The following is a 26,674-nucleotide window of genomic DNA, read 5'->3' on the forward strand; positions in this document are numbered from 1 at the left end:
CATGCTGGAAGCCATTGCGGGAGGGACTGTGCTGCCTCCTACTGGTGAAGCTGATCTAGTCGCTTGACTTATGACTGCTTTGGGAGAACATTGTCTGGGGGCTAACCCTGGTTTTCCCCATGAGCAGGATGGCACGAAGTAATCATGACAGGGAGGGTGGGTGGAATATGCTTCTGCAGCAAGGTGTGGGTGGGAGCACAAAGGTGGTGATTTCCCCCCCAATTTCACATCTCTGCTGCACACTTGCCACTCTTCCTACCTGGCTGCTTATTAATTTTTGCCCTTTAAGAGTGGTGCACTCGACGAAGAAGGGATTCAATCTTTATTTCCAATGGCGTGAGCTTAGCCCCGCTGTCTGATGCCAGGACAGGGAAAACCGCCTACAAGGATCTGTGCATGTTGCTGGCAAGCAGACCCTCCTCCTTGGGAGGCAGTGCTCTGCTCATTGTACTTCACGGGGAGACCTGGAGCGCTCTGCTCGGATTTGAATCCAATTCCCAGTGCTGTGATTAAACCAGACTGGCAGGGTGTAGGAGATGTTGCAGTACTGAGCCATCAGGGACTTTGTGTCTAACAAAATAACCCTGAGCTGCACCAAGCCCAGAATGGGAGGAGGGGAGCTGTGTGCTCCGCCTGAATTATTGCTGTAGGAAGCAAAGAAACCCGTGGAGCAGGTTCCCCTTCTGAGATGCTGCAATCAGGTGCGCGAGGGAGGCAGTCGCTTTCAAAAGTGACATTTGTCTGCTAAAGCCTGGTGAACTTTCAGCTCAGGGGATAAGTTACTGCGGTGGCAGCTGATGCAACAGGCTGATATGCAAAACCCTCTAGCCCTGCCTGTCCCTCCTGCCGCATGAATCCAGCTCTGCTGGCAGCAGCAGGGTTTGATCAAAAAGCTCTTTCCAGCTCAGAGCAGTGGGGCGAATGCACGAACCAGCATGGCCAGGACTTGATGATTACCATTAGTTCATTTCCACTCTGCAGCCCCTTGGGAGCCTAATCGAGGAACAGGCCCTCTTGTGCTAGGTGCAGTACAGACAAGCTAGAAAGGTGACAGTCCCTGCCCCAGAGATCGTGACCCACGGGGCTGACTGGAAGCAACAGCTGGATGAAACAGACATGTAGCACAGCAGCGGTGGGCTGGGAGGCAGTGACATCAGAGCAAACCGCATTCAGAGGTCTCAGCTGGCCACGTGGAATAGGGTTAGAAGCCCTGCAGTGTATTTTGGGGGTAACAGCGACCCTGGGCTCTAGAGATCCCCAATTTTTGCCCTAGTCTTTGTGACACATTAAGGGGGTGGAGGGATCTGCCCTCAATATTTACTAGCAGTCTCTCCCCCTTTTTTCCTGCCTATGGAAGCACATCCAGAAATCAGCAGGGCAGCCCAGCCCCCTACTGCCCGTCAATAGATCAAGATCAGTGGGTAAGGACCCCAAAAAAAGCATTAAAATTGCTTTGCCTGCTCAGACTCCGGTCCATCTAGACCAGTCTCCTCTGCCTGGGGTCAGAACCAGCTGCCTCAGAGGAAGGGGAAAGAATCCTGCACTAGCAGTGATGGGACAACCTGCCCCTGGGGAATGTCTCTTCCCCTCGCCCCTCAATTAGCTAGAGGCTGACGCCCGTCCCAAAGCACTTAGGTTTTTAAACCCTTACTGCTGCTGTTTTCCATCCACTGGCATCCCAGGCTTGTTTGTAGCGGCAAACATGCCTTAGGCATGGTGTGCCCTGTACCGGTCTGCTCAACTCCCCCATCAGAACCAGACTTCTCTGCCGACTCTAAAGCAACACCGATAACGGAGTTGGGTGTAGCATTTTCCAAATCCATCCAAAAGCCCTGCCTAGGTCCCTTGTTTACCCCAGCCAGAAAGCAACGGAGCCTCTGTGCTCGGGAATGGGCTTTGTCACATACCGCTGAGCTTAATTGCTGGCTGGAAGAGGAGAGCTTGGGGTGAGAGTCAGGTTTTTTTTTTCAAGCCCCTAGACTGGAAATAAGACCCTCCCTTTCATAATAATAAAAGCAATAAATGTGGGCAATATTTCACTGTCTCTGGCTGTGCTCTATATCCGTCTCAGAGATAGCTGGCAGCCCCAAGAAAGCCCTGTGACTACAGAGGGAGGAAAGGCTTCCCCTCCCACCACCACCTTTTTAAAATATTTTGTTTAAATGCTGGCAGAAGCACAAGGTCATCTCAGGCTGGAGCTGTGGATAATACACTCGGCTCCCCATGGCTTTGCAAGCCAGGGTTGTGCTGGCCGAGGCACATGATTCTCGCAAGCCTGCTCATCAACCTTTCATCGGGCAGCAGCAGGGCCGGGGAGGTGGGGGGATCCGTGAGAGCCAACAGCAGCTCATCCAGTGATAGCTACCAGGGGATGGAGGCCAGTAACCTCCCCTTGTGCTTTGCTCTAAAGGGAGGATGGGGTGTCACGGCTGCATGGGGGTGCATGCTGGGTTCAGTTCAGCCTGCTCTGGGAGTGTTCCACCAAGAGCAGGGGCACATAGAGGAAGTGGGTTCTCTCCCCCCCCCCCACACACACTCTCAGCAGGAGAGGGCGCTGCTGGAAACTCAGAGCTGAGTGGTGTGTGCTCAGGTGCCCATCTGCAGGCTGGCCTGTTGCTGCTGATAGACCTTTATGGCTTAAAGATTTTCTGTGTGCTGCTGGCATGGGCCAGAGCCCAGTGGCAAGAAGCCATCGCATGGATGTGCAGCTGCATACGGCAGGGCTGGCTGGCTCCCCAAAGCCAGGGCAGAGCTCTCTGCTCCCTAAGCCCCTTGTTCCCCAGTACGTCAAAGGAAACGGAGGCTCCTCCCCAAAGCAGGGAAATGGGGCAGGAGGAAGATGGTGAGTCTGGCTCACCACAGCGCCTGCTAGCTCAGCCTGGCTTGGCTCTGGGGTCAGTTGGGAGAGCTGCTGCCTATGGGCTAAGAGAATTGCTGTTTGACCCTGGGCTGCTTTGATGGCTGGAAGGGTTCTGCTAAGGGGCTGAACTGCTGTCTTGTAACTGAGAGGTTCTTCCTGCTTCTGGGCTGCAGCGGGGGGTTGCTCTGTTGGATGTGATCAGTGTGGGCTGCTGGGGGCTCTGAGAGGAGTAATACATGTGTCCCCAAGAGAGATGAGGAAGGATGGAGAGGTCAGACCTGGAGTCACCATCTTAGCTTCTCCGGGACCAGTGACCATGGCTGAGGCCAGGGCTGGAGTCTCAAGAGGCAGACCAGGGGGTTGAGTGCAGCAATCTGAGAACAGATGCTCTGTCTCCAGGGGCCTGGGAAGAGGTGCCCGAAGAGGGAGGCATTACTAAGCAAGGCCTGAGAACTTGGCCAAAGCATGAAGGGCTCTGGAAAGCGCCCCAGGGCCCGGTCTCTCCCCACTCGCACCAGTGTAAGCTGGCAATGGCTCTGCTGATGTCCCCAGAGTGGTGCAGGTTGAAGCGGGTGTAAGCAAGAGGTGAATGGGGGCTGCTGGCTTGACAAAGAGGACACCGTGAGCTGACAAAGGAGATGCTTTCATAGCAGGAAGCCATATCGCTAATGGCGACTGGCTAACTTATCCCCACAGGAAGCTTTGGTCACGTAGAATCCTCTGAACAAGATAAACACCAGGCACTCCCTTTCTCATGCTGTGAGCTAATTTCTGCTCTCCTCAGCTCTGCTGCCAAATAGCCAGATCACAGCAGATATTATTGGAAGGAGCAAGTGGGATGAGAGAACAGAGTAGGGTCACTGATTCCTTCATTTTTCCATGATGCACCTTGCCAGCATATCTGGCTCCCAGAGCTCCCTTTCCATGCTGTGTGCGAGAGCTATTTGCAGCTGTCTGCAATCTGGAAGAAAGGCAATGGTTTGATTTTTTCTTTAGCATTAGTGGCTTGATTCTTTGCTGTCCTGCACCTCATGGTCATTTACACCTGTGTGAATGCTACACAAGGAAGAGGTTGGGTGTTTTGATGCACCTAATTTGCCCAGGGGCCAGTGACTACACATGGTGCCGGGGCAATGGAGAATCAAGCCCTGTACTCCAATGGCACCATGTGAAATTCTGTGACTTTGAAGTTTTTGGGTTTGGTCCATTTCAGAATGGAAATTCTTCAAAATTTCCCAGAAAACAATTGCTGGGGTGTCGGGGGGGGGGGGGGGGGTTGGTTTTGGGCTGAGAAATCAAAATGTTTGTTCCACTCATAACTCCGTTATTAAAAAATGGAACCAAGTCATTTTGAAACAGAAAACTGAAGCCTTCCTGTCTGAGAAGGTGGAGATGGAACACTGATCTTACCAAAATGCTCTGTTCTGTTTGTAAATGAGAATTTAGTCAGACTCCTTTCCCTGCTGTGTTTCGCTAAATCTGTGTTTCTGATGGACCCCTTGGCCCCCAATGAGCCGTCAGCCAGCTCAACTTGCAGTCGCCTCTAGACAGCCATGGAATTGGGGGTGGGGGTGGAAGGCAAAGGGAGGGAAGCAGAATGGCCCCAGCAAGTGGAGATGGCCCAGGCAGACTGTTCTGGCACGAACCCCTTTGAATGGGGAAAGGAGGTGAGGAGGAGCAAGGGGGCCGGGAGCAGGGAGACATGGCGAAGGGAAGACCAGTGGGTGTGGAGGAGAGATATCGTCCAAGTGACTGGAGCAGTGTCAGAGGCAATGGGAAGAGGCACATGGGGGGAGCTGATGTCAGGGGTGATGAGGTCCCTCAGCCAGGTGTGAGGCTGAGCAGTTCCTAGCCCCCATGGAAAGAGCCAGGGGGCCAGTGACAAGCCACGGAAGGCAGCAGATGCCAGGGGAGGGAGGCTATTTTAGCTGCTGAATATTGGAGAGGGAGAGTTGAGAAGGGCATGCAGGAGGCCAGGTGAGAAGTAGGGTGAGCCAGTGGAGAGCTGGGCAGGGGGAGCAAGGGGAATTTAGAAACTTTGCCTGTCTGCAAAATGGGCATAAGGACAGCTCTATAGTGACTGGGGGGCAGGCAGTGAGGTGGTGTTCAGGGGAGGGGCGGGAGAGGGGAGAATAGGGTAAATCTTAGTATGGTTATTCCTGCCAGTGTCTATTCTATCCCCAGGGACAGTGGAAAGAGAGCACAGCTATACCCAGACTTGCAGGCAGACTTGGGATGTTGCTCTTTTCCACGAGTTTTGCTAAATAAGAGACATACTTTGTGTAATGTTAAGTCTGTGACTCCAGTGAATGCGTGTAGTTTGACATGCTCATAAAGTCTCATGTCCCCCTCTAGTGGCTTGTTGCATGGAGGATAAGAGCCTGACTGCTGCCAGCTAAAGGAGTTACTTGATTAGCTCAAGTAGAGGTCAGGGTTGATGCTCTGTGTGTGCATCACCTGGCGATGACCCGTGGCTACTTTGTCCTCAATGCTACTCTTTACAAATAGCACCCAGGAGACCCGTTAGAGCAGCATCCGAACCTGCCATTTCTACAGAGCTCAGATCCCACAGCTGCCAGGAGATGGCTGTGAGCCTCAAGGAGGATCATGGGAGATGCCAGGCTAATGTTGATTCCTACTCTCAGAGCTTCCACCTTCTGTTTGTTACTCTTCCCTTCAGGAGCAGTTGGATAACACACTTTGAGAGCATTGGCAATCTGAGTGCTGACTATAGAGTTGAGGTTGCTCTACACACAGGCAAGTGGCTTTGAGAGCCGGAGATGTCAAGGAGGTAAAGTGGTTCTGACCTCCTGCTACTATTTTTTTTCCCCCCATGGGTAAATTTGTCTTACAAGCAAATCCAAATATTCAGTTGACGTGGGCTCTTTCTCAATTGCTTCTGAGTGCAGGCTCCTCCAGTGCGGAGGGAGAATAGAAGAGAACTGTCACATGTTGGCTTCCAGTTGTTTTTCTCGTTCTAAGAATCTGCTGACTTCTATCCTTATAAACAAGGAGAACCCTAAATTGCTTCTAAGATAAACACACAAACTGGAGGCAGACGCATCTGTTTACTCAACAGTACAAGTTTCCTTTTAACCCCCTACCAGCGGGTGTTCCTGTGTAGTACGCACTCTAGTTCTTGAAAAATTCCCATGGGGGCTCATGTTCTCAGAAGGCTGCTGGCACTAGGTTGGGTCATCCAAGAGAGATTTGAATCCTGCGTCACATCCCTGCTCTCCTACTGCTCTGGCTATGAAATAAGGTCTGCAGGGCTGTGGGCTTTCCTACCCTCATCCCTTCTCCTGAGGTTCCACATTCAATTCCACCATGGATTAAGGGAGGAAAGACCTGTGTATTGCATGCAGGAATGGCTGTTGCACAGTGGACAAAGGCTGTGCCTGTGTCTACGCCATGGAGTCTACATAGCCATGTCTAGACCCACATATGTAGTGTTAGATGGAGCCTACACAGATGAAAGAGGTTTTCTGGGAGATGCAGCTCCCTGAATAAAGTTAGCTACAGTGATGGAAGCATTCTTCTGCCAGCCTAGCTGTGTCTACACTGGGGGTTAGGTCAACATAGCTATGTCAGTGTGGTGTGGGTTGTTTCACACCTCTGATGTAGTTATGTCAATCTAACTCTTAAGTGTAGACCGAGCCTCTGTCACTCGTCTGCTGGGACCACAGTCCCTGGTTCCTGTTCCACCTCCATGTCATAAGGGGATTTTGTTCTTCAACAGTAATCTCTTGACTTTCAGCATGCAGATAAGTTTTTAAAAATCCCTCTGCCTTGCTTCTACCCCCAGCTCTGTACAGGGCCGATGCAAGGAAGTTTCACGCCCTAGGTGAAACTTCCACCTTGCGCCTCCCCAGCCCTGCGGTAGCTCCCCACCCCCCCACGGCAGCTCCCCACCCCAGCTCACCTCTGCTCCGCCTCCTCCCTGAGCATGCTGCCCCCACTCTAATTCTCCTCCCCTCCCAGGTTTGCGGCGCCAATCAGCTGATTGGCTCTGGGAGGCGGGAGAAGTGGAGCAGCGACCGCACACTCGGGGAGGGGGCGTAGGAACGATGTTAAAAATTGGGGGCACCACTTTTTGGTGCCCCCAAATCTTGGCACCCTAAGCAACCACCTAGTTTGCCTAAATGGTAGCACCGGCCCTGGCTCTGTAACAAGCAGCACCCTGAAAGCACTAGGGTGACACCAAGCGGCAGAGAGGAATTGGCTTATGGCTTCCTTCTCCAGCAAGATGCGTTCCTGTTACATACCTCCACAATCTGCCATGACCAGTCCCCAGGCTGACTGGAATGTTCTGGGAGCTGTGGCTGTGACGTGGGAGAAGGTTTGACACCCATCTTTCCACTTATTGGCTAGGCGGTCGTTTTTTCACTACGTCCTGCTGTGTTTCTCCTGCCCCGTTGTCATTGAATTTCGTGAACTGAGCTTTGCTCCAGGACAGAACTTGTCCCTGTGATCCTCTGATCCTTGCTTCTAACATGGAACAAACTTGCCATGCCGCCCGGATTGCTGCAGTGACCGAGTTGTGGTTTTGGGGGGTGCTGGGGAGGTCAGTACAGACCGCACACTTGAAGACAGGCTTTAGAACAGGTTATAAGCTGTCCCCAACCCTGACCATGCACTTTGAGCTCCCAGGGCATACACACCCCAAAGGACTTGGCAAACACCCCATCAGCTCTTCTACCAGCTATCTATGGCTCCATCCTGCCCCTTCTCTTTTGCATCTGAGGCTGCAGCCAGCTCTTAAGGCTGTGCTGCATGTGAGACTACCAAGCCCCAGTCAAGGGAACAGCGGACACATTTATAGACCAGGCTCAGGTAAACTTCCTGTTTAAATGCCACAACTTCTCTGGCCTGAATTAGAAATGAATCATTCTGTGCTCGGCGTTCTTTTGTAACGGGGACCTGGGCAGCCCTTGCTTCTCATTCTGCAAAGGCCATCAGCAATGAGCGCTATACTCCCCTCAGCTGTACCAGACACGTCCCAGCCTCCCTCTGTAGAGGCAGCACACGGTCTCTGCATCTCTGGGTTGAAGTGGCACTTACGGTGCCTAGGCCATGGGGAAGCTGCTGTATACAAGGGATCGGGTTTCAAGCAGACCCAGCACGCTGAGGCCTCAAGCAAATGTACCGAATATTCCAAAGAACTGGGAATATTTGCTGTGAAATGTATTTAATTTTTGCTACATGAATGGATTTGAAAAGCCTGCACCCATTAACTTGTCTCGGAGATATCTAGCAATAGGCCTGTGGCCAGGAGGGTTATGAGACCATGGTAAAGAATCACCAGAGAAACCTTTTCATTCTAACACTGAATAAGGAACTTGGTAGCAATTGGGAGAATTGACGACCCTTCCTCTGCGGTAGTGCAGAATCTTTCCCCGCCTACCCCAGCAATGGCTTTGTGCTATAGGCTTACAGGGAATGTGCACAGGGCCAACTCCAGCTTTTTTGCTGCCCCAAGCGGTAAAGGGGGGGGGGGGAGAAAAACCCAATTGAGCTGCTGCCAAAGTGCCACCGAAGAGGAAGAGAGGGTGTGAAGGACCCGGACGTACTGCCCCTTTCTATTGGCCGCCCCAGGCACCTGCTTCCTTCGCTGGTGCCCGGAGCCGGCCCTGAATGTGCAGATAAGTTAGCAAAGTCTGCCTGCTGGAGTTAAAAGAAACCATTCTACAGAACACTGGCAATTTAAGAATCTTCATGCCCCTTCTCCCTCCGCTGCTCACTTTCACCTAAGTGAGTGAATTGCTTCTGCATCATGCAGCCTGATTTATAGCCCTGCTTACGTGGACAGACGACAAGCCTTAAGATGGTCAATTGGGTTTGACCCTAGTTGCTCCCAATTAGATCCCCATGTCCTACTGCTCCCTAGGAAGGCACCTCCATTATCTGTGTCTGTCTAAAGCCTCCCTGGGAGGAAAGCAGGTGCTACTGCACTAGGGTGTTTATAGCACCAGCGTGCAGCCTCGGAGGAGTCCAGCCCTGGTGTGGTGATGGGGGGGGGGGGGGGGGGGGGAGAAATCTGCTCGGGGGATGGGGGCACAGACTCAGGTCTGCAAGGCAGGGGCTACTGCCTGGGTTCCATAGGGGACGGGGCCACTCAAAGGGTCAGGAGGGGGGAGAGCTGCCAAGGGAGAAGGGGGAAATCAGCTTATTCTCAGCTTAGACATAACCCAGAGGACGTCCACACGTTTCCTACAGATAACCCCAGCCCCAATGGTCCAGGTAAAGAAGGTAAATTCTCTGCCCCAATGGCCAATTCAGTCTAGTCTGGGAGGACTTCTAGATTCCTCACTAATGCTGAGCTCTTGCGTAGCAGCATTCATGAGCAGTGCTTTCAACAATCTCTGCTTGGTTAGGAAACTCCACCCCATCCTGGCAGAAGCTGAACTGGCCTCAGTTATTCTGGCCTTTTGTTACCTCTCTGCTGGATTATGGCAATGGTGTACATGGGCATGAGGCCTTTGGCATGTAGGAAGCTCCAACTAGTACAGAACGTGGCCTTGTGCCTCCTCAGCAACACAGGCTTCCATGAGCACATCACACCTATCCTCTCCTCTGCCTTCCGATGGAATATTGGATCAAGTTCAAGGTTTGGTCTTTATCGTCAAAATGCTCCATGGCCTGGGCCCAGGAGATTGCAAAGACTATCTAAAGCTCTGGGACAAAGCCCACGGTCAACTACTCCTCTGGGACAGTGGAACTCGCAACAAGGGAGAAACTTGTCACTGTGAAACACAACTTCTTGTGGTCTGGTCCCAGGCTGGGGAATAAAACTCCTCCAGGAGCTAGCGCAAACCTCAGCACTCCAAGTGTATTGGCGCATTTCTTTCTCCTTCCCTTCACTAACAAACACAGCAACAGATGTGTGGATATATATGACACCCCCTACCAGAGCAAGACCCTCCACGGCACATGCTTCTCCCTTTGGAGAGACCAAACAATGTGACAGATGTTAGGCACCGGGTGTAATGCACTGCTGGAAGGTGCTTAGGTGCTCTGGTGATGGGTATTGCATCCTGACTAGAACAGCCCTGCAGGGGCTCCGTCCATCGCTGCCCATCAGCAAAGCAGAGCGTCTCACTGTCTGAAAATAATTAAGTTTGTCCCTTGACACATCAAGGGAAACTTCTGCTTTTCTGGCGCTCTGGTGGAAATGCTTGGGCTCTTTATGGCAATTGTAAAGGGCTTTAATGAAATCAAGGCAGGGCTCTGGGGTGAAAAGAATGGTCATGTTTATGGGACAGGCTGCTAGTTTGAAAGCAAAAATGTTTCCTCTTCCTAGTGTGGTGTGGGGATTGAATCACTGCTAGAATACCAACATGATACTAGCTGCTCCTCCGGAATATCGGAGATTCTCCTTCTCTAACACAAGCCATGTGCTCTGAGCAAGCAGGGAAACTGTCCAGGCCTCCCCGCTACTGACCTCACAACAGTCAAGGTCATTATTCAGGGCTCTGGTAGTGATCTGATGGGAGCGGAGAGCTAGAATAATAGGAACCTCACGGACTGGTTTTAGGATATACACAGCCTAGTGCTCAATAGCACAGGTTTCCACTGGGGTGGGGGTGGGGAAATGCATTTTTGTCAAATTGAAACATTTTGTGGGAGTGTGGTGATGTCTTTGATTTTAGATGGGAGAAAGTTGAAAGGAATCATTTTGGCTCTTACTTTATTTTGCTAATGTCTGTTTTATAGAGACTCGTATGATAAATATTCATTTAATATTATGAATGCATTTTACATAACGTTTTGACATTACTGAAGTGAAACATTTATCTCAAATGTTTCAACATTTTTCATTATTTCCAAATCATAATATTTTTGCAATTTGTTTCACAATAAATGTCAAAATGTTGACTGGTCAGGATTTGCTCTGGGAAGGTAATTCCATTTTCCAACCAGCATTATTGCATTCAGGGTTGCACAGGTTCAAGGAAAGGTGTTGGTTTTGAACGGATTTAACTTGGTTTAAATTACTTAAATATGATAAACAAGATTTAAATCAAATTAAAGGTGTCCACATGGATTTGCACTGGTAAAACTAAGCTGGCTTTTAAATTCCTCTGCACCTCTGACTAGAGGCAAGGCCTTAGACCCACTGACTTCAGCTCAGACATAAAGGGTGCACGGGCTGCCGGCCCTGGCTTGGTCCGAGCCAAGGCAGGAGGTGCTAGCTCTAGTTCTCTGTAGTGCATGGAGAGGTCGTGACTGCAAACTGATGCCAGGATAATATTTGCTCTTCCTGCATCTTCTGTCATCCCAAAGGCTCCCAAGGCATCTTGCAGACTATCCACTACCACCCAAATTGAACATCGCTCAGGACGTACAGTGTGCACCGCAGGGCAGAGTCAGGAGGGGATATTTTGACCAAGGAAAGCAGAGTAAATCTGAACTCCTAAAATATCCATGTCGGAGCTGATCCAAAGCTTGCTGAAGTCTGTAGGAGACTTTCGATTGACTCCCTTTGGAGCAGGCTCTTAGGGCAAACTGGGCTTTAAGACTTGCTCTGAAAGGTCCAACACGGAATGGTGGAGTGGGTGGTGCCTTCACACTGAAGTACCTGGCACTCAACTTTCCTATACTCCCTTAAGACAGTTTGGAAGCTCTGGATTCCCTCGTACCCCTTCAGTATAGTCACCACTTAGTCACAAGCAGCGGCTTTGGCAGCAGCAGGTAGACTGGATCAAGCAAAGAAATGCTGGCAGCCTTATCCTGTGGCTCTCGGCAGAGCAGTGTTCACAGGCTCAGAGCTTAACAAGGCTTTCTTAAAAGCAGCCAATCCATTGTTTTTGGCCCAGGCATCAGACACTCTTCCCCCATTCAATACCCTCCTCTGGCTGTTGGATGCCTGTAATATTTCACGCTCCCACCTATTATTACTCAGGCTAGTAGGCCCAGCATCATTTGGAAGAAATGCTAAGCATGTAATTCCTCTGCAGCTAAGCAAGCGGTGCCATCAGAATCTCTTCAATTGAGTTATAACCTCAGTCAAACATGACTCGTGAGCACAGGATGTTTCTTAGCTGCTGGGCGAATGGATCAGTGCTGGATTCTTTAAAGGTTTAATTCTGATCTCTGGCACATGGGCTGCTGCCAGCTGTAGATGGGGCAATGTATGAGGGCGTGTTATAGGATCCTATTCTGGAAGGGACAGCACAGTGCCGTCTCTGGCAAGGAGTAAGTGCAGGCATGGGGAAGCTTTGCCTTGTTGTGATTTCTTCTGTGGAGGGAAGAGACTGGGGTCTCTGGGCCCTCAACACAGCGCACACAGTGAAGTAGGCCACAAAAATCCACAAGTGACAGGTTGATCCTGAAGCCTCCGAAGTCCTGACAGCTGGTGTACCTAGCTTCCAGATTTTGTTCTCATTCTCTGCCTCTTCTCCAAGACTGGCAGTGTTACGATGGTTTTTGTGAGGGCAGCGTTCTGCCCCCTGAGGGGGGAGCGCAAGCACCCACTGGAGTGAAGGGCTCTGAACCCACCTTAGAGGGATCCCTGTACCTTGCAGAATCAGGCCATAGAAAGTGGTCTAGGGCCATGAACTCACTTCATATAGCAGATCCCCAGGCTGCCACTGGGCATCACTTCAGGTGGTGCTGGCCTGGGCTGGAAAAGATTTGCTGGTGTGGAGGGGAAATCTCTGCATCTCCTCTCTGACTTTTCCAGCTCCCCTATGGAATCCCCCTTAGTTCCCAGTTGCTTTGATACCCAGTGCTCCACGTGTGCCACAGTTAGATGAACCTGCAGCAGGGTTCTGAGGTTCTGCATCCACTTAGTTTAAACATGAGCAAGATGGTCAGCCCAGTGGCATTTGCATTAGCTAGTTTAATATTCCATTTATTTCACTCTGTCCCTGTGGTTTCCATTTTCGGTGTGCCACAGACTCGTGCAACTTATCACAGAGAATCATAGACGTGGAGGGCCAATCCTTCTGTGCACTAAACCCCTGGCCTAGCATGGTGCTCCCTGCTCCAGGAAGTGGGTGCTGGTGACTCATTGGGAAGAGCCCCACCTATTGACTCATTATTGAACCAGTGCATTGGTGTGGTGCTAGAGGACACCGGGAGACTGAAGAGGTCTGTTAGGTGAGATGTAAAATGGAGATCCCAGTCACTTTTGGTTGCTAAAGAGCCCATGGTGGGTTTTTGCAAAAGCAGGGGGCAAATGCCAAACAGGATGACTATCCCCTGAGCCGGTTTCACATGGATTCTGTGTTCTCTTCCTTTCCTGGTCCTGGCTACTGTGGGTACAGAATTTCTAGCTGACCACAAAGCACTTTAGGATTCATTCATGGAGTCCGAGGCCAGAAGGGACCAGTATGATCAGCTGTCTGACCTCAAGGTGCTATATATGTGCAAGATATTACTTTGTTGTTATAAATCCGTAATATTTTATTAAGCCGTACTGGGAGTGGAGCCATCCTGGCCTGTTAAAATTGTTAACACCTTGGAATGATTAACAGCCCTAATTTCCTTAGAGCCACTGCTCTGTATATTGAAAATGCTGGTCTCACTGCACAGCATTATGCTGTTAAATCTCCCAACCCCATTTAATTTGTGTGGGTTTTTCCATTCTTTGCTCTCTGGTCACTTTTTTTTTTACGTTTCCCCAGCCCTGTGGCTGATTCCTGATCAAACCCTTCATTCCTTGACCTCACAGGCCTAATGTCTGTGGTATCAAAATGTGGATACTACAGAGAATTGTTTCATAAACAAGTGTCTAGAAACTACTGATCTCCTCTGGATCTGAAGAATCAAAGAACCTGCCCCCAAGAACTGGCCAATGGCATACTGACACCCCATCTTGGTTATGTGGGAGTATTGCTGTGGTACCTGGAACCCCAACTGAGCTTGGGGCTCTGTGCTTGGTGCTGTACAAACCCATAGGAAGAGATAATGTCCTTCCCAAAGAAGCACAGAGATCAGATGGGCACAGAGGCGAAGGGACTTGTCACAGCAGGTCAATGGCTAAGCTAGAAAATAGAAGCAAGGTCTCCCGAGTGTTGGGCCAAAGAATGTATTGAAGAGAAGACACAAATGTGGTCTTAGAAAGCAGTAGGGAATGGAAACTTAGCTCAGTCCAGGCTGGAAGGTGAAGAAGTATCACTCCCCCATTTGATGGATAGGAAGCAAATACACGGAGGAACTTGATTTTTCTGAGGTGCCGAGCACCTGCATCTCCGATCAACTGGAGCTGAGGGTGCTCAATACTCCTGACCCCTGGCTTCAGTGCGACTTGCGCAAGCTCGTACAATAAACCAATGCTAGAAGCCAGGGCTTGCGAGTTCCTAGCCACTACAGTGTTTACCCTGCTCAAGAGCTCAGATAAGGGCCTTTGGTAGCTCAGAGAGATGATGGTCTGTGGTTCCAGCACTGGGCTGGGACTTAGATCTGGGTTGGATTCCTGGCTCTGCCACAGCCTCCTTGTGTGACCTTGGACAAATCACTTAGTCTCTCTGCCTCAGTTCCCCATCTGCAAAATGAGGATAATAATTCTCCCATCCTCTGTCTTGTGTATTTGGATTGTAAACTCTTCGGGGCAGAGACCTTTTCCTGTGTCTGGATAGAGCCTAGCACAAGAGAGTCCTGATCTCAGTTAGGGCCTTGAAGCACTGCTGCAGTGACTATTAATAATGGCTAGTAGGTTTGTAACAGCAACAGATGAGTTCCCCCTGCACCCTCCATTTTCTTCAGTGAAATACCATCTAGGTAAAAGTTCCTCTGCAGAATGAACCAAGAAATAGAATTGGACCAGATTGTGTGCAATGACCTGAGAACCCATCTGTGGCAATAGGTTCCCACCAACACTCATTGGAACAATTCCACGGGCCAGAGTTCATTTTTAGCTGGGTTTGACTTAAAAACCAACAACAAACCCAACACGTATTGCCATTGTTGGATAGCTAGCATTAGAGCACGTCAGCACAAATCTGATGGTTTGTGACCCCCAATTGCTACCATTCAGCAGCAGTGTGTGAACACTTCCTTTTATCCAGAGAGTCCATTTCCTGGGAACCTGCCCGTCGCATCCTCCTTCCCCTACTCAGCCATGTGGAATGAGACTGGGTAGAAAGGAATGGCTCTGTACTTTGCAGCAGGTATTGTGGAAGAGAAGCAAACCAAGGCAGAGCTATGTAGAGAGCTGCTGTGACAGCTGCTGTCTTGGCAGATGCACTGGGGATTGAACCAGGCACCTCCAAGCTAAAAGCATAAACTGCTACTGTGTGGGCCAAAGCTGTTTGGGCGGGGCTGTGACAGATCCTTTGCCAATCAGCATGGAGGGAACCCTCGAATTCACCCTCGCTAGAGGGCTACACTGACTGTAAGAGTCAGTTTTAAGGATGACTTTATGCCGATGACTTGTTTCTACTGAATGTCTGACTTGACCTCCTGGCTTGGGTACTGCCAGTCTGCCCCAGTAATGATCTTTGGGATGCGTCTTCATGGGGATTTAAACACAATCCCAATGCGAATACAATCGGTGTTAGCACAGGATCTCCCTTACTGTGTCTGTGGTTTTAAAGGAACCCAAGTGGCCCCAAGCATCCCATGAGCTTCTGAGCCAGGGAATGAGCTTGCTTGTTTTATCTCGAAGGAGTTTGATGCCTCACATCTGTTCTGGTGCCAGACAAAATTAAATATTTGTAGTTTCCAAGGATTGTGGTTAGCATTAAACAAGTTAGCTAAGGAGGATTGTGTGGCTCTGAGTTTATAGGGGGCTGGGGCATGCGTGTGAGGGTTAGGTGTCTGAGGGAGAAGGGGGCACATGTTTGTGTACATTCTTCTTTAACCAAACCTTTATTTGGAAATGACTTTCCACACTCCAGTAACCAAGCTCTCAACAGCGAGTAAACTCTACTAAGTTACTTGCACCACATTTGTTTATTGCATAGTTTATATTGACAAGCAACATTTGTTTAATCTGCCCCTAATCTTTCGAAAGACATTTGAGGCCCATGGTGGGGCCTGATCTTCTCCTTCATACAATAGTCCCAGTATCGTGTATAGGATTAAGCACTGGAGTAAGGCTTTGCACAGTGGGCTGTATCCCAGAGCAGAGTCTGGGGATAACCAGGCTTCCCCAGGCCTGAAGTCATTTTGTATATGACCAGTGTGAGCTCATGTGCAAATGTGACTGAGATTTTTTCCCTCTGCTCCTTTTTCAATTTCGGTGATCAGCTGGTATTGTGTTGCAAGTAACACTTTATAGTTTGGAGGCTTTCTACATATGTGCTGTGATATATACGTGACTTTCTTTCTTCTTGATGTTGGTAGTTAACCCAATATACTGTGAAGCTTGAACTGCACTGAGTAACACAAACCCAGATGTGATGGCACCACAAACTTTCACAGCTCTGAGACCGGCAAGTGAGCCCATGTCATCATTTGAACGTAAGCTTCCGTGGTAGTGTAAATAACAAATATTCAGAGCTACAGGCTTTGAACAAACACATTGTTTTCAGCTAGCAAAGTCTGCCAATTCTTGGAACTTTGGTGAAGCAACGTGGGCCTGCCTGATGTCCCTGAAAAATCCAGAATTTGCTGTTTAGATGAAGCATTTGGTTGATATTTCCTTTCCACGCACTGTTGGCTGAACTGACCCAGTTCCTTCAATTAAACTCCTTTAAAAGTTGACTGGGAAAATGAGATGCATTTCCTCTAAGGCACAAGTTTGTGTGTCAATCCCTAAAGGGATTTGGCAATAATAAAAACAATGAATGATGCACCACCAGGAGCATTTACTGTAATAGCAATGGCATAAAAGATGTGCTTGCAAACCCATCTAGATCATGAGGAAGATAGCATTCAAAGAAAAGCTGGCCAGAACACTTTCCATGAAGAGTCATTTCATCTAAATATGCTGAAATATTTCAAGGAGATAGAATGGTTTCAACAAAGTTTTCATCAGGAATCTGAGGTCCAGGGCTCACTGTTCACATCTGACCAGAGAGATCTGAACTGTGAACACCTGAGTTTTTCAGACCCAAACCAGCCCTTTTCACAACTGTGTTGCAAAAAGGTTTTGTTTGTATTCCAGTGTGGAGCAAAAACGAATGTCGAAACCTCAATGTTGTGCAACAGAATTCTTTCCCCAGCCAGCGCAGAGTTAGTGCCAATACCCACGCAGGGTTTTATCACCTGAAAGCCATTTCCGGTTCCGCAAAACCCCGTCCCTAGAGCCACGTTCTGCCAGAACAAAAACTGCCAGCCAAGAGGGTCATCTTGAGAGCGTGGGAGATCTTTCATAAGAGCTAGATGCAGCTTCCCCAGAAAGCATGCTAAACATGCTCCTAAATCTAACGAAGTATTTACTTCTATCAGCTGGAAAGAGGGAGAGACCTTGAATTGTAGACCCTGAGAGATGATCCGATACCACGGTGATGGGAGGTGCCTGTAAGAATCTGGATAGACAGAACTTAGCTGTTATCTGTCACTAAAATGAAAGGTCCACACCTGCCATCTCCTGGGAATCCCTGAGAATGCCCAGTTTCTGAGTGACAGCTCTAAAAGTCCAACTTTAAAAATATTTTTAATGTGAATTTAGTGGTGGTAGAAGGTGCTGAATAGTTAGAACAGGAGCCAGGAGATCTCTTTAGTCCCAGAACTGGGACTGTCAGGAGAGCAGCAGGCCAGTAACTGTAATATCTAATAGGCTGTAAACTCTTGGGAGCAGGTATGGTATTTTCTCACTTTCTGTAAAGTGCTATATAAATACCAATGATGGCCACACCTTGTTCTGTTTGAAAATGTTGGGATAGTCTCTCTTCTTCTCCCTCCACCCATCCTTCAGTGTAGCAAGAGAGGAGGGAGGGAAGGAAGGGAGTCTGGGCACAAAGGCTAGACCTGCATCTAAATCCATAGCTTCCAAGAGTGCAGCATTCAGGGCACTAGCCGCTATGGGTATCCCTTCACTGCAGAGTTTACCTAGGTCTGGGCACCTGGATGTGGGTTCCTGAGTTACCCATGGCATCCAACAACAATGCTGTGCTTGGATCAGACCTGTGTAGCTATGCAGGTGCTAGGATTTCTGGGGCCTCATCCCAGGGGTCAGCCCAAGTCTGGATGCCGGTCTGAATCGGAGTTTGCCTGAAGCTCAGAGGGTTTGGATCAGGGACTCCCTCCAGGGAAGAAGAATTCCCTCCACTGCAGGAATCTGGGTGAAATTCTGACCTGTTATGCAAGTGGTCAGACTAATGGTCCATTTGGCCCTTACTATCTATGGATCTATAAGCAGAAGTTCAAGTCCATGCTGCAGAATAGCCTGTAATTCAGCACAGGGAGAGTTAGCTTTGTTCATCCAGAACAGATCCTACTCTTGCCATGTTCTCACTAGACACTGGAGACACTGTCAGACATCTGGTGTCTCCAAACGATTTGGAGTTACTGTATAAGATTTATTGGCTCCCCAGCACTGATCACATCTCACTCCTTGTTCCCCATGCCCTTGTGATCAAAAGGTCAGTTACATTTACAATGTGAGAGGAGGAGGGATAGAAATCCTCTGACCAAACATTATTTTCTAACCTGCAGAGTGGAGACAGGATTATATTGTGAGAGAGAGCAGGAATGGTAGAGTGAGCTCTGAGGGGCATGATCTGCATCTTCTGGTATGTTTGCACAGAACCTAGAAATCTTACTAAAATGTAAAGATTAGAGCTGGTCAAAACCATATCCATCAAATGTTTTTGAACAGAAAATGGCCTTTTCTTAAATGAAAACTTCTATAGAAAATATTGGTTCCCTTTGAAATATCAGTGTTTCATCATAAACCTAAGAAACAAATGGGTCATTTTATTTCTCCCTGTTTCTTTGCCTTTTTCCTCCTCTGACAGTCGCAAAAAGGAAAAAGTAGGGGAGGCAGCAGGAGGAAAACTTCAAGTAAATAATTTTGGTTGGAAAAGTGGAAGAAAAGTTGCAGGATTTTTTGGGGGGGGAGGGGAGGCTGGAGGAAATGGGGCAACAAGTCTTTCAAAACTTCCCATGAAAACTAAATGGCCTTTTCCTACCAGCTCAGTTAATAAGATAGGAAGCACTTCAGCTGGGACTAGCCAGTACTCATGACTGCTTACCCCAAATGCTGTTAGCTGGCCCATGGAGGGCTCTCTTCCAGCCCGTTTCCCCCAAATACACAGTCCTTTAACCAGCCTTCCCTTCTCCCTCCTCCTTGGTAAGGAGCTGAAATATTCCAACTCCCCTCCTAGTCCCTGAGCCTTTTCCTTCCTCAGCTCCTCATGTATCAGTAACCTCACATTCCAAGAGGATGTTATTCTGGTCTCACCTGCCCTGAAGCTGGGGGCAGACACCATAGGTAGCTAGCTGTGGCCCCAGGCCAGTGCCTATATCAACCTGATACTCATGGCTGGTGATGCACGTTTGCTGCCCCAGTCACTTCAGTTCCACACAGGCTGAATGTGCCGTACGAGTCCTCCTCTGGGTATTGCTGGGACCAGCATTATTGTTCATTTGTTTGCATTATACTAGCGGCCAGAGCCCCATTGTACTGGGCGCTATAGTTCACACATTCCACTTCTTGTGTCTGTCACCACTTCTTCCTCATTACTAAACTCTGGGCTATGAGCTGAATGCACACCATCCTTGGCCTCTCCCCTCTTACCAGTTGCTGAAGCAGTCCAGTGGCAATCAGGGTACCACTATGGAAGTGGCCTCTGAGATTATGCCAATGAGAATGCAATTGTCATCACCTCAACAGCAAAAACAACCAGCTTCCTGGCTGGAGAGCACTTGGAGGGCACCTGCCATCCAAGAAGCTACTGAGGCAGAGTATGAATTAAGCAGGGTGAGAGGACAAGTTCCTCTTCACTGCTGGGTTTGGTTCTTTCACTCCCACTTTCTGGCTTTGCTAAAAACTGGCAACTAAATCCATGTTGGGTTAGGGCCCTTTGCAGGCTGGACTGCACTGACAGCTTCCCTGAACCTGAGAAGCAGTAGCCAATGATGTAGTCTTAGTATCACTGGAATGTTAGAGCCACTAGTGCCTTCTGGGAAACCTCACATTCTCCATTTTCCTGGTCACTCTTGCTCTGTCTCCCCCACTTCTTATTTCCGAGGGAACTAACAAGGAATGAGACTAGTACTAGAAGGCTGAATGGCTCCTGTTACGTTGTCCCTGCAAGAGTCCTCTCTGACATCATACTTGAGTTGTCATGGAGATGATTATGACAGGCTTACCTATTTCAATAAGGACTCATCAGGAGCAAGTGAACTATGAAAGAGCAAAGTTCCTGTGTTTAATTCAAATATCCCAGAAAAGAAACTGTCCCAGAGCCATTCAGGCACTGTGCCTTATGAAGAGCAGTGTGGCATTCCAGTTCTGTCTCCTGGTATAAAATCTAACCCCTAGCGAAGTGACTGACAGCTCATTAAGAGCAGGATTAAAGCTGCAATCTTCAAAGGACCCTTTGAAAATTAGTGGGTGCCTAAATCTCGTGGGTTCCTTTGAAAAGCCCAAGAATGTAGTGGGTTAAATTGCTCTCCCAATTTCTTTGACATGGGCATCTATAGCATGATACCCTAGAACCGGCTATGGTTTTTTGCTACTTAAATGGATTATTTTTTTTGTGTCTGAGCTAAGAGGTTTTGCAAACACTGTGTTGGCCAAAAATATTTTCAAATGCTTTGGGGGCTCTGGGGCAGGGAGGGGACTTTATGGTTGAAATGCAATTTTTAGAGGGTTTCATCTCACGTTAGAGAATCTGCAGATGCTGAGGCACTGGGTCGTGATGGGTCATTACAACCCCCTAAAATATACCTGGGGCCAGATTTTTCAAGAGATCCCCCCCCAACCCCCACCGCTGAGAACAATCAGGAATTTCCCCACCTTTCTCCATGGGCGCAGAGAATCTGCTAAGAGCTGCAGTACGAAAAGCCGCGATGCCATCTTCTCTTCACTTTGCTACATGAGCAAATGCTTTACCAAAAAAAAAATCTGTTTCTTTCTGGCAACTCAAAAACGCATAACAAGCCCTCCCTAACACGCTCTGATTCTTAATACGAGCCACCTGTCAGACCCAAGGCTAGGTCCGTTGCATTCACAATCTTTCAAACCTTTTTGGCCGTTTTTCTTGGAGCTGTGGTTTAGCAAGACCTGAGACAGCTCATTGAACTTTGCTGGCTAATGGCGTGATCCTAGAGGAGCTGAACAGGTCCTAATACCGTTCTCCTAAGCAAGGGGCTTCAATCCCCGATTTTAAGGAAATTGATGAGAGGAAGAACAGATCTTCCCTGGAGTTCAACCAAGGTTGGTAGCAGCAAAACCTGACAAGAGCTCCACAAAGGGGGCTTCTGAAGGGAAAACGCGGTTTGATCTGTTTCTGGCTAGGCTCTTCCTTGAAGCTGAACTTGAAAGGCGGTGTTTTGAATGGCAGAGAGATACTGAAGCCCCATAGATCTGTATCTAAGGCAGAGTTTTAATCTTCCATAGGATGATCAGAAAGCTCAAAGTCCACAGGTGAGCATTCTCCAAAGGACACCAGCTTTGGTGACTCGCCTCTTTCTGTTATATTGCCCGCTGCAGAATTCAGCAGTGACCTACTCTCCTGTACCCAGGTTGAGTATTTGGCTGTGGAAGTCGGACACCCCCCCCCCCCCATTGGTTTTTCTATTTCTGTCCGCGATTTGGATGCGTAGCAAAATCACAGCAGCCAGTTAGTTAACTGCCTTCTCCTTTTCTTAACTTGTAGCAGCATAAAGGAGGAAAAGTGTAAGCCCTCTTCCCTGATCTGCAATGGATGCAGCTAATGAACATCTTTCACAGGACAGGAGAAATCAGGGAGGGGTTTCTTTTGGGGGGGGGGAGAAGAGGGGGAATAAAGAACTGAAGCTTTGCGCCCCTATGTCTGTATTGATCAACGCCCTGCTCCGCGAACGCCAGTGTTTGGGGGGGGGGGGGGAGTTGCTCGCAGAGCTGTGCAGGTTGGAACAGGGCCATGAAAGCAGGTTCGGTGCTAGCCTGGGTAATGAAGCGTTGGCATGGCTGGACGGGGCGCTGTCATTTTGGTTTGGGGAACTTCTCGTCGGGAAACAGGACCTGTTTTCAGGCGTCAATCCTCTCCCAGCTCCGGGCCCGATCCTGCAGTTTTTACTCAGCCCAATGTCCGCCGGACTCCTTGCCTGAGTATAATCCTGCGGGTTTCTCGGTATCTTTGCTTGGTTTGAGTTTTTTGAGAGGCTGGAGTCGGTTAGTTTGTTCAATTCGTTTTGGTTCTCTCCGGCTAACAAGACGGTGGGTGAGATGATTTCCTAGCACGTCAGCACAGAGCGAACTTTCAACAAGCACCCTGTTCTCGGGCTAACCATGCAGTTTACACGAGACTGAAATATGTTCTTGCCCCCTCTTCCCTTATGTGTCTGAATGGGCAGTGGGGCTCTTAGCGCGGGGTTGCCAGTTTCTACACGTTGGAAGTTAAATCCAATAGTCGTATTTGAAATAAACAGGTTTTCTACATGTTTTATAACAGCCCCACGCTCTAGATCGCAGCTTGTACTACCAAGCTCTCAAGGTAACGAGCTGCAGCCTTGACCCAGCGCCTCGCTCGTTCTGGGTCCTGCCGCAGCGGACGGTCGGCCCTAGTCACTCAAGGAGCGTTTTGTTTAATTCCAAAGTGTGAAAAATAAAAACACCCTTAAATTACAACTAGTGTGGGAGTAGGAGGCTAAAGCCCTGTTTATTCCCCAGCTGCATTAACAATGACAAGCGTAAACTTTTGCTTTGGGCATGAGACGGTATCCTAACAACCGGGCCAACCGAGCAGTCAGCCTGCAGTATTCTCCCCCAGCCCCGGCAGAGGGGGGCTTTTAACAGGCCAGTTTTGCTAGGGGAAGGTGGGGGGCTGGCTCCTGCCCCCAACGCCTCTGCTGGGAGCACTGGGGCTGGGAGCAGTCGGGGCGAGCGGAGCTAACGCGAGGGGAAGGGGTGCAGGGCACCAGCACGCCGGGCCGGGGGTCCTAGGGCCTAGCAGTTCTGTCTTCACGGAGTGTTACGCTGCCTTCGACTGGCTGGAAACCCCCCCGGGAGCTCCTGTCCCTGGCAGGGAGCCGGCCTGGCGGGGACGGGACCCCCACTCGCGGGCCGCTCGCTCTGGGGTGGGCGCCGGGGGAGCTTTGGCCCAAGGGAAAGCGCCCCCGGCTAGTTACAAACCCGGCTGGGGGGGGGGGGGGTCAGCAGGGCAGTAACTTCTCCCAGCTCAGCCAGCCCCGGCCCTGTCCTCCCTCGGCCGTTCCCACCCTCGCTGCGCCCTGCGCGCAGCTCCGCGGAACACCCCCCCCTCCAACGCAGAAAGCCCGGGGCCCAGCCCGGCCCGCGCCCGAAGGCACCAGCTGTCACGGCGCGCTGGCTGCTGGCGGGAGCCCGTTCGCACCTTCGGCTCCCGGGGCTGGGTCCCTGACCGGCCCGAGCTGTCCGGGCAGGGGGACGAACCGGAGCGCTCCCCAGCCAGCCTGCTGGAGGGGTTACGGGCTCCAGCTCCCTCAAGCCCCCCCCCCCCAAAAAATCACTTACCACCACGAGGAGTCCACTCCGGGCGTGAGCGTCAGCAGCACCAGCACCACCGCGAAGCAGAGCCGGGAGCTGGCATTCGTGCCCTCGGCGGGGGCCGCTGTCCGCGGGAGCTGGCTGCAGCCGAGGGCCCGGGGGGCCAAGGGAATCCTACCAGCGCCTTCCCCGCGGCTTAAGCTCAGCATCGCTTCCCCAGGGCGGCTCTCGAGACGGAGAAAGAACAGGGGCAAGTTTTATCCAGCTTCCCTCGGGGCGCGGGACGGGGCCGGCCCCCCTCACTCCTCCCGGGGCAGCCAGGCTCCGCCTCGTCCGTGGGGCCGAGCGCGGCTTGGCAGGTTCCGCTCTCCACGGCTCGCGCGGCTGCGTGGGCAGCGGGAGGCAGCCGAGGGCAGGAGAACTGCTCCATGCGCCCGGGCGCACCGGCTGGCTTGGGGACGCGCCGCCCGCTGGCGGGCACCTCCAGCAGGGCTAAGCCCCCAGCGCGGGCCGGGGCAGCTCGCTCCCGAGCGGGGAAGGGGCCGCTTCCATGGAGCTCCTGGCGCGGGGGCTGCGGACACACTGGAGCTGCGGGCGTGGGGGCAGCCTAGAAATATTGACAGCTCCTGTGCGCTCCGGGCTCTCATTGGGCAGAGTCAGCGGCGCGGGGACACGGCTGGGCTGGAGCCGGCCCTGCGCTCCCCTCTCCCCAGAGGCCGTATTGGCCACCCCCTGCAGGCTGCGGGTCCCGGGCCCCTTTCCCCCAGGCACCAGCCCGCCTGCTGCCCGGCGAGAGCTCCGAGCGCCTCGGGGAGCGGCCGGCTCCGGGGTGGGCACCACTGAGCGAGCAGGGGGTGAGAGCGGAGCAGGAGGATTTCCTTGGCACGGAACCCCCAGCCCTTCCTGGGGCTGCCGCGGGGCATGGTGCGCGCCCTGCCCCGAGCCTTACGGGCAGTGCGCCTAGGGGGGACCCTGACTTCCAACAAGCCAGCACTTCCCGGAGCGGGGTTACCGCTGAAAACTCAGCCCCGGTGGAGCAGACTTTCCTCAGGCCGGTGATCCCCCCTGCGGGCCTTGGGGTCCCCACCCGACCGGCGGGACAGGACTTCCAGCCACTCACTCGCCTTCCTGCTCCTTTGGCCTCCCGCCGCCGAAACACTGAGTCCCGCACGCCTATAAAGTCGGGCTTATTTTAGTGCTTCCCTGTGGAGACGGTCAGATACGGGTGACTGTGATTTCCCCCGGGCTCAGAGGCGCTACTGCCCAGGTATAGACACCCCCCCCACCCCGCCGCTACCGGGGCGATCTGGAGGGCTAGAGAACCCAGAGCAGCTGGGGGATGGTGTGTGCTGATTCACTAACCAGCAATGCCCAGATTCCCAACAGTGACGAGTGATTTAGGGCGCTCAGTGTGTGGGACTCTGACAATTAGGCTCCTTGAAGGCGTCTCACCCTCACCCCCAAATCACTTGCATCTTGCAGATCTCGGTCCACGTCCCAAAGCGTTTATTCCAACCTGTAGCAAAAGCAGTTACAAATGCCGGCTTCTCTACAGGCGGATCTCAGGCGGCTTCCTGTCTGTCCTGTTTTTGTACCAATTCTGGCTCTGCTCAGAGCGGGAGAGGAGCTGTGTGCGCGCAGGTAGCTAGCTCCAGTTGTTGGTTTCATGTGCACAGGGAGAGCGAGGGAGACTCTCTGAGCATATTGGCTGGAAAAAAAAAATCCCATTAGCCTTTGGCTTTTTAGGATTTCCTTTCAAGGTCTCAGAGAAGAAAGTCTCTGAGAGAGGGACAGTCCACTCTGAGGCCTTGGCCATTGGGATGGTTGTAGCAACCCTGGTGTTGGATTTCTCAGAATGGGTTCAGGCAAAAATTCTGGGGTTCGGTGTATCTTTATAATCTCCTCTGATAACTCGTTTCCTGACTCCCAGCTATAGAGTAATAAAAATGCTTCACACTCTGTTCCAGGGCCTTTCATCTTCAAAGCAGCTCTTTGCAAACATTAACCAATTAATCCTTGCAGGGAGTTAAGCATTTGGCCCCAATCCTGTAAACACTGAAGGACCTGCCGTAAATCCCATTGACTTCACTGGAACTACTCACAGGCTTAAAGTTAAGCATGTGCATAAGTGTTGGCAGGGTCAGGGTCTTAGCTGACAAGCTTTATTGGTTTAAGCGGGGCTGCTCATTGTAGCAGAAATAGCCAGTTGCTGTGGGTAGAGTGACCCCTTTATGGTAGGAGAAATCCTTCCTAACCTTGCTGAGGAGAAGATGATGCCCTGAAGCATGAGATTTAGTTGCCCTTTTTAGGCTGCATAACTAGGAGTTCATCCCAGGCCAGGTTTCTATGCTGCATAGACGTGTTTTACAATTTCAGATTCTCTCCCACCCCTGCTTGGTTAAATTGCTGCTTTGGACAAAATGCTATTAAATCAATGCATTTGAGGAGGCAGCATAACCTAATGGCTAGATCACTGGGCTGGGACTCTGGAGACATGGGCTGTCTTCATGGCTCTGACCCTGATGTGCTGCATGACCTTGGGCAAGTCACTTCCCATCTCTCCCGCCCTGTGTCTGAAGTGTGTGCGGAAGCTCTTGAGGGCACTGCTGTCCATCTGGGCAGCACCCAGCGGCAAGGAACCTTGCACGAGCTACCGTAATGCAAATAATGGATCTGACTGTTAATACACTGAGAGAGGCAGCGAATAGAACTTTCATGTTAAAATACTTCCTATTGCCTTAAGTTGCAAGCCCCCTGAGTGGTATCTCTGTCAGAAATATTAACCGGGTGTCTAATATCTGCTTAATGCAGGTGGTGCACACCCACTGAAATCACTGGGACCTTTGCCCAGCGTGTATTGCTACAGCAGGGTTCGGACAGCCTTCCTCTGAAGTGTCTTGTGCTGCCACTTTCCCAGACAGGATGCTGGCCTCCCTGGGCCAGGGCTCTGTAGGAACACAGTCTAGCCAGCCCTGTGTTCCTATGATGGGGTCAGGCACAGCAGGGCTGCTGCATGCCCCGGGCGCTCAGATATCCCTGCAGTGGCAAGGCTATGAGGCAGAAGCAGGCCAACAGAAATCAGGAGCTGAGGGGAGCACAGACTGTTTTTGTGCTCCCCACACGCTGAAATCCACCATGATTGCAGCACTTATCACTGAAGGTAACTTAAACACTTGTATTGCCAGCAGATGCTTGGCTTCTAGCTCAGGTCCTGATCCCTCAAGGCCCTTACTCACCTGAGTAATCCCCTGGAAGACTGTAGAACTGCTCATCGGAGTAAGGGCCTGAGCCTGCAGAATTTGTCTTTT

The 26,674-nt window shown here is 50.8% G+C and overlaps 1 protein-coding gene across 1 annotated transcript in view; it reads right to left on the minus strand.

Moving 5' to 3' along the window:
- WNT2B (Wnt family member 2B) overlaps positions 1–23,752 on the minus strand; it is a 46,364-nt gene extending 22,612 nt beyond the window's left edge. Inside the window, exon 1 of the mRNA XM_005303545.5 lies at positions 23,394–23,752. Coding sequence (XP_005303602.2) covers positions 23,394–23,575 — 182 coding nt within the window. The 5' untranslated portion in view covers positions 23,576–23,752. The remainder of the gene's footprint in view (positions 1–23,393) is intronic.
- Between the last annotated feature and the right edge of the window lie 2,922 nt (positions 23,753–26,674).

The sequence above is a fragment of the Chrysemys picta genome, chromosome 4 (assembly GCF_011386835.1).
Source record: "Chrysemys picta bellii isolate R12L10 chromosome 4, ASM1138683v2, whole genome shotgun sequence".
NCBI classification, from domain to species: domain Eukaryota; kingdom Metazoa; phylum Chordata; order Testudines; family Emydidae; genus Chrysemys; species Chrysemys picta.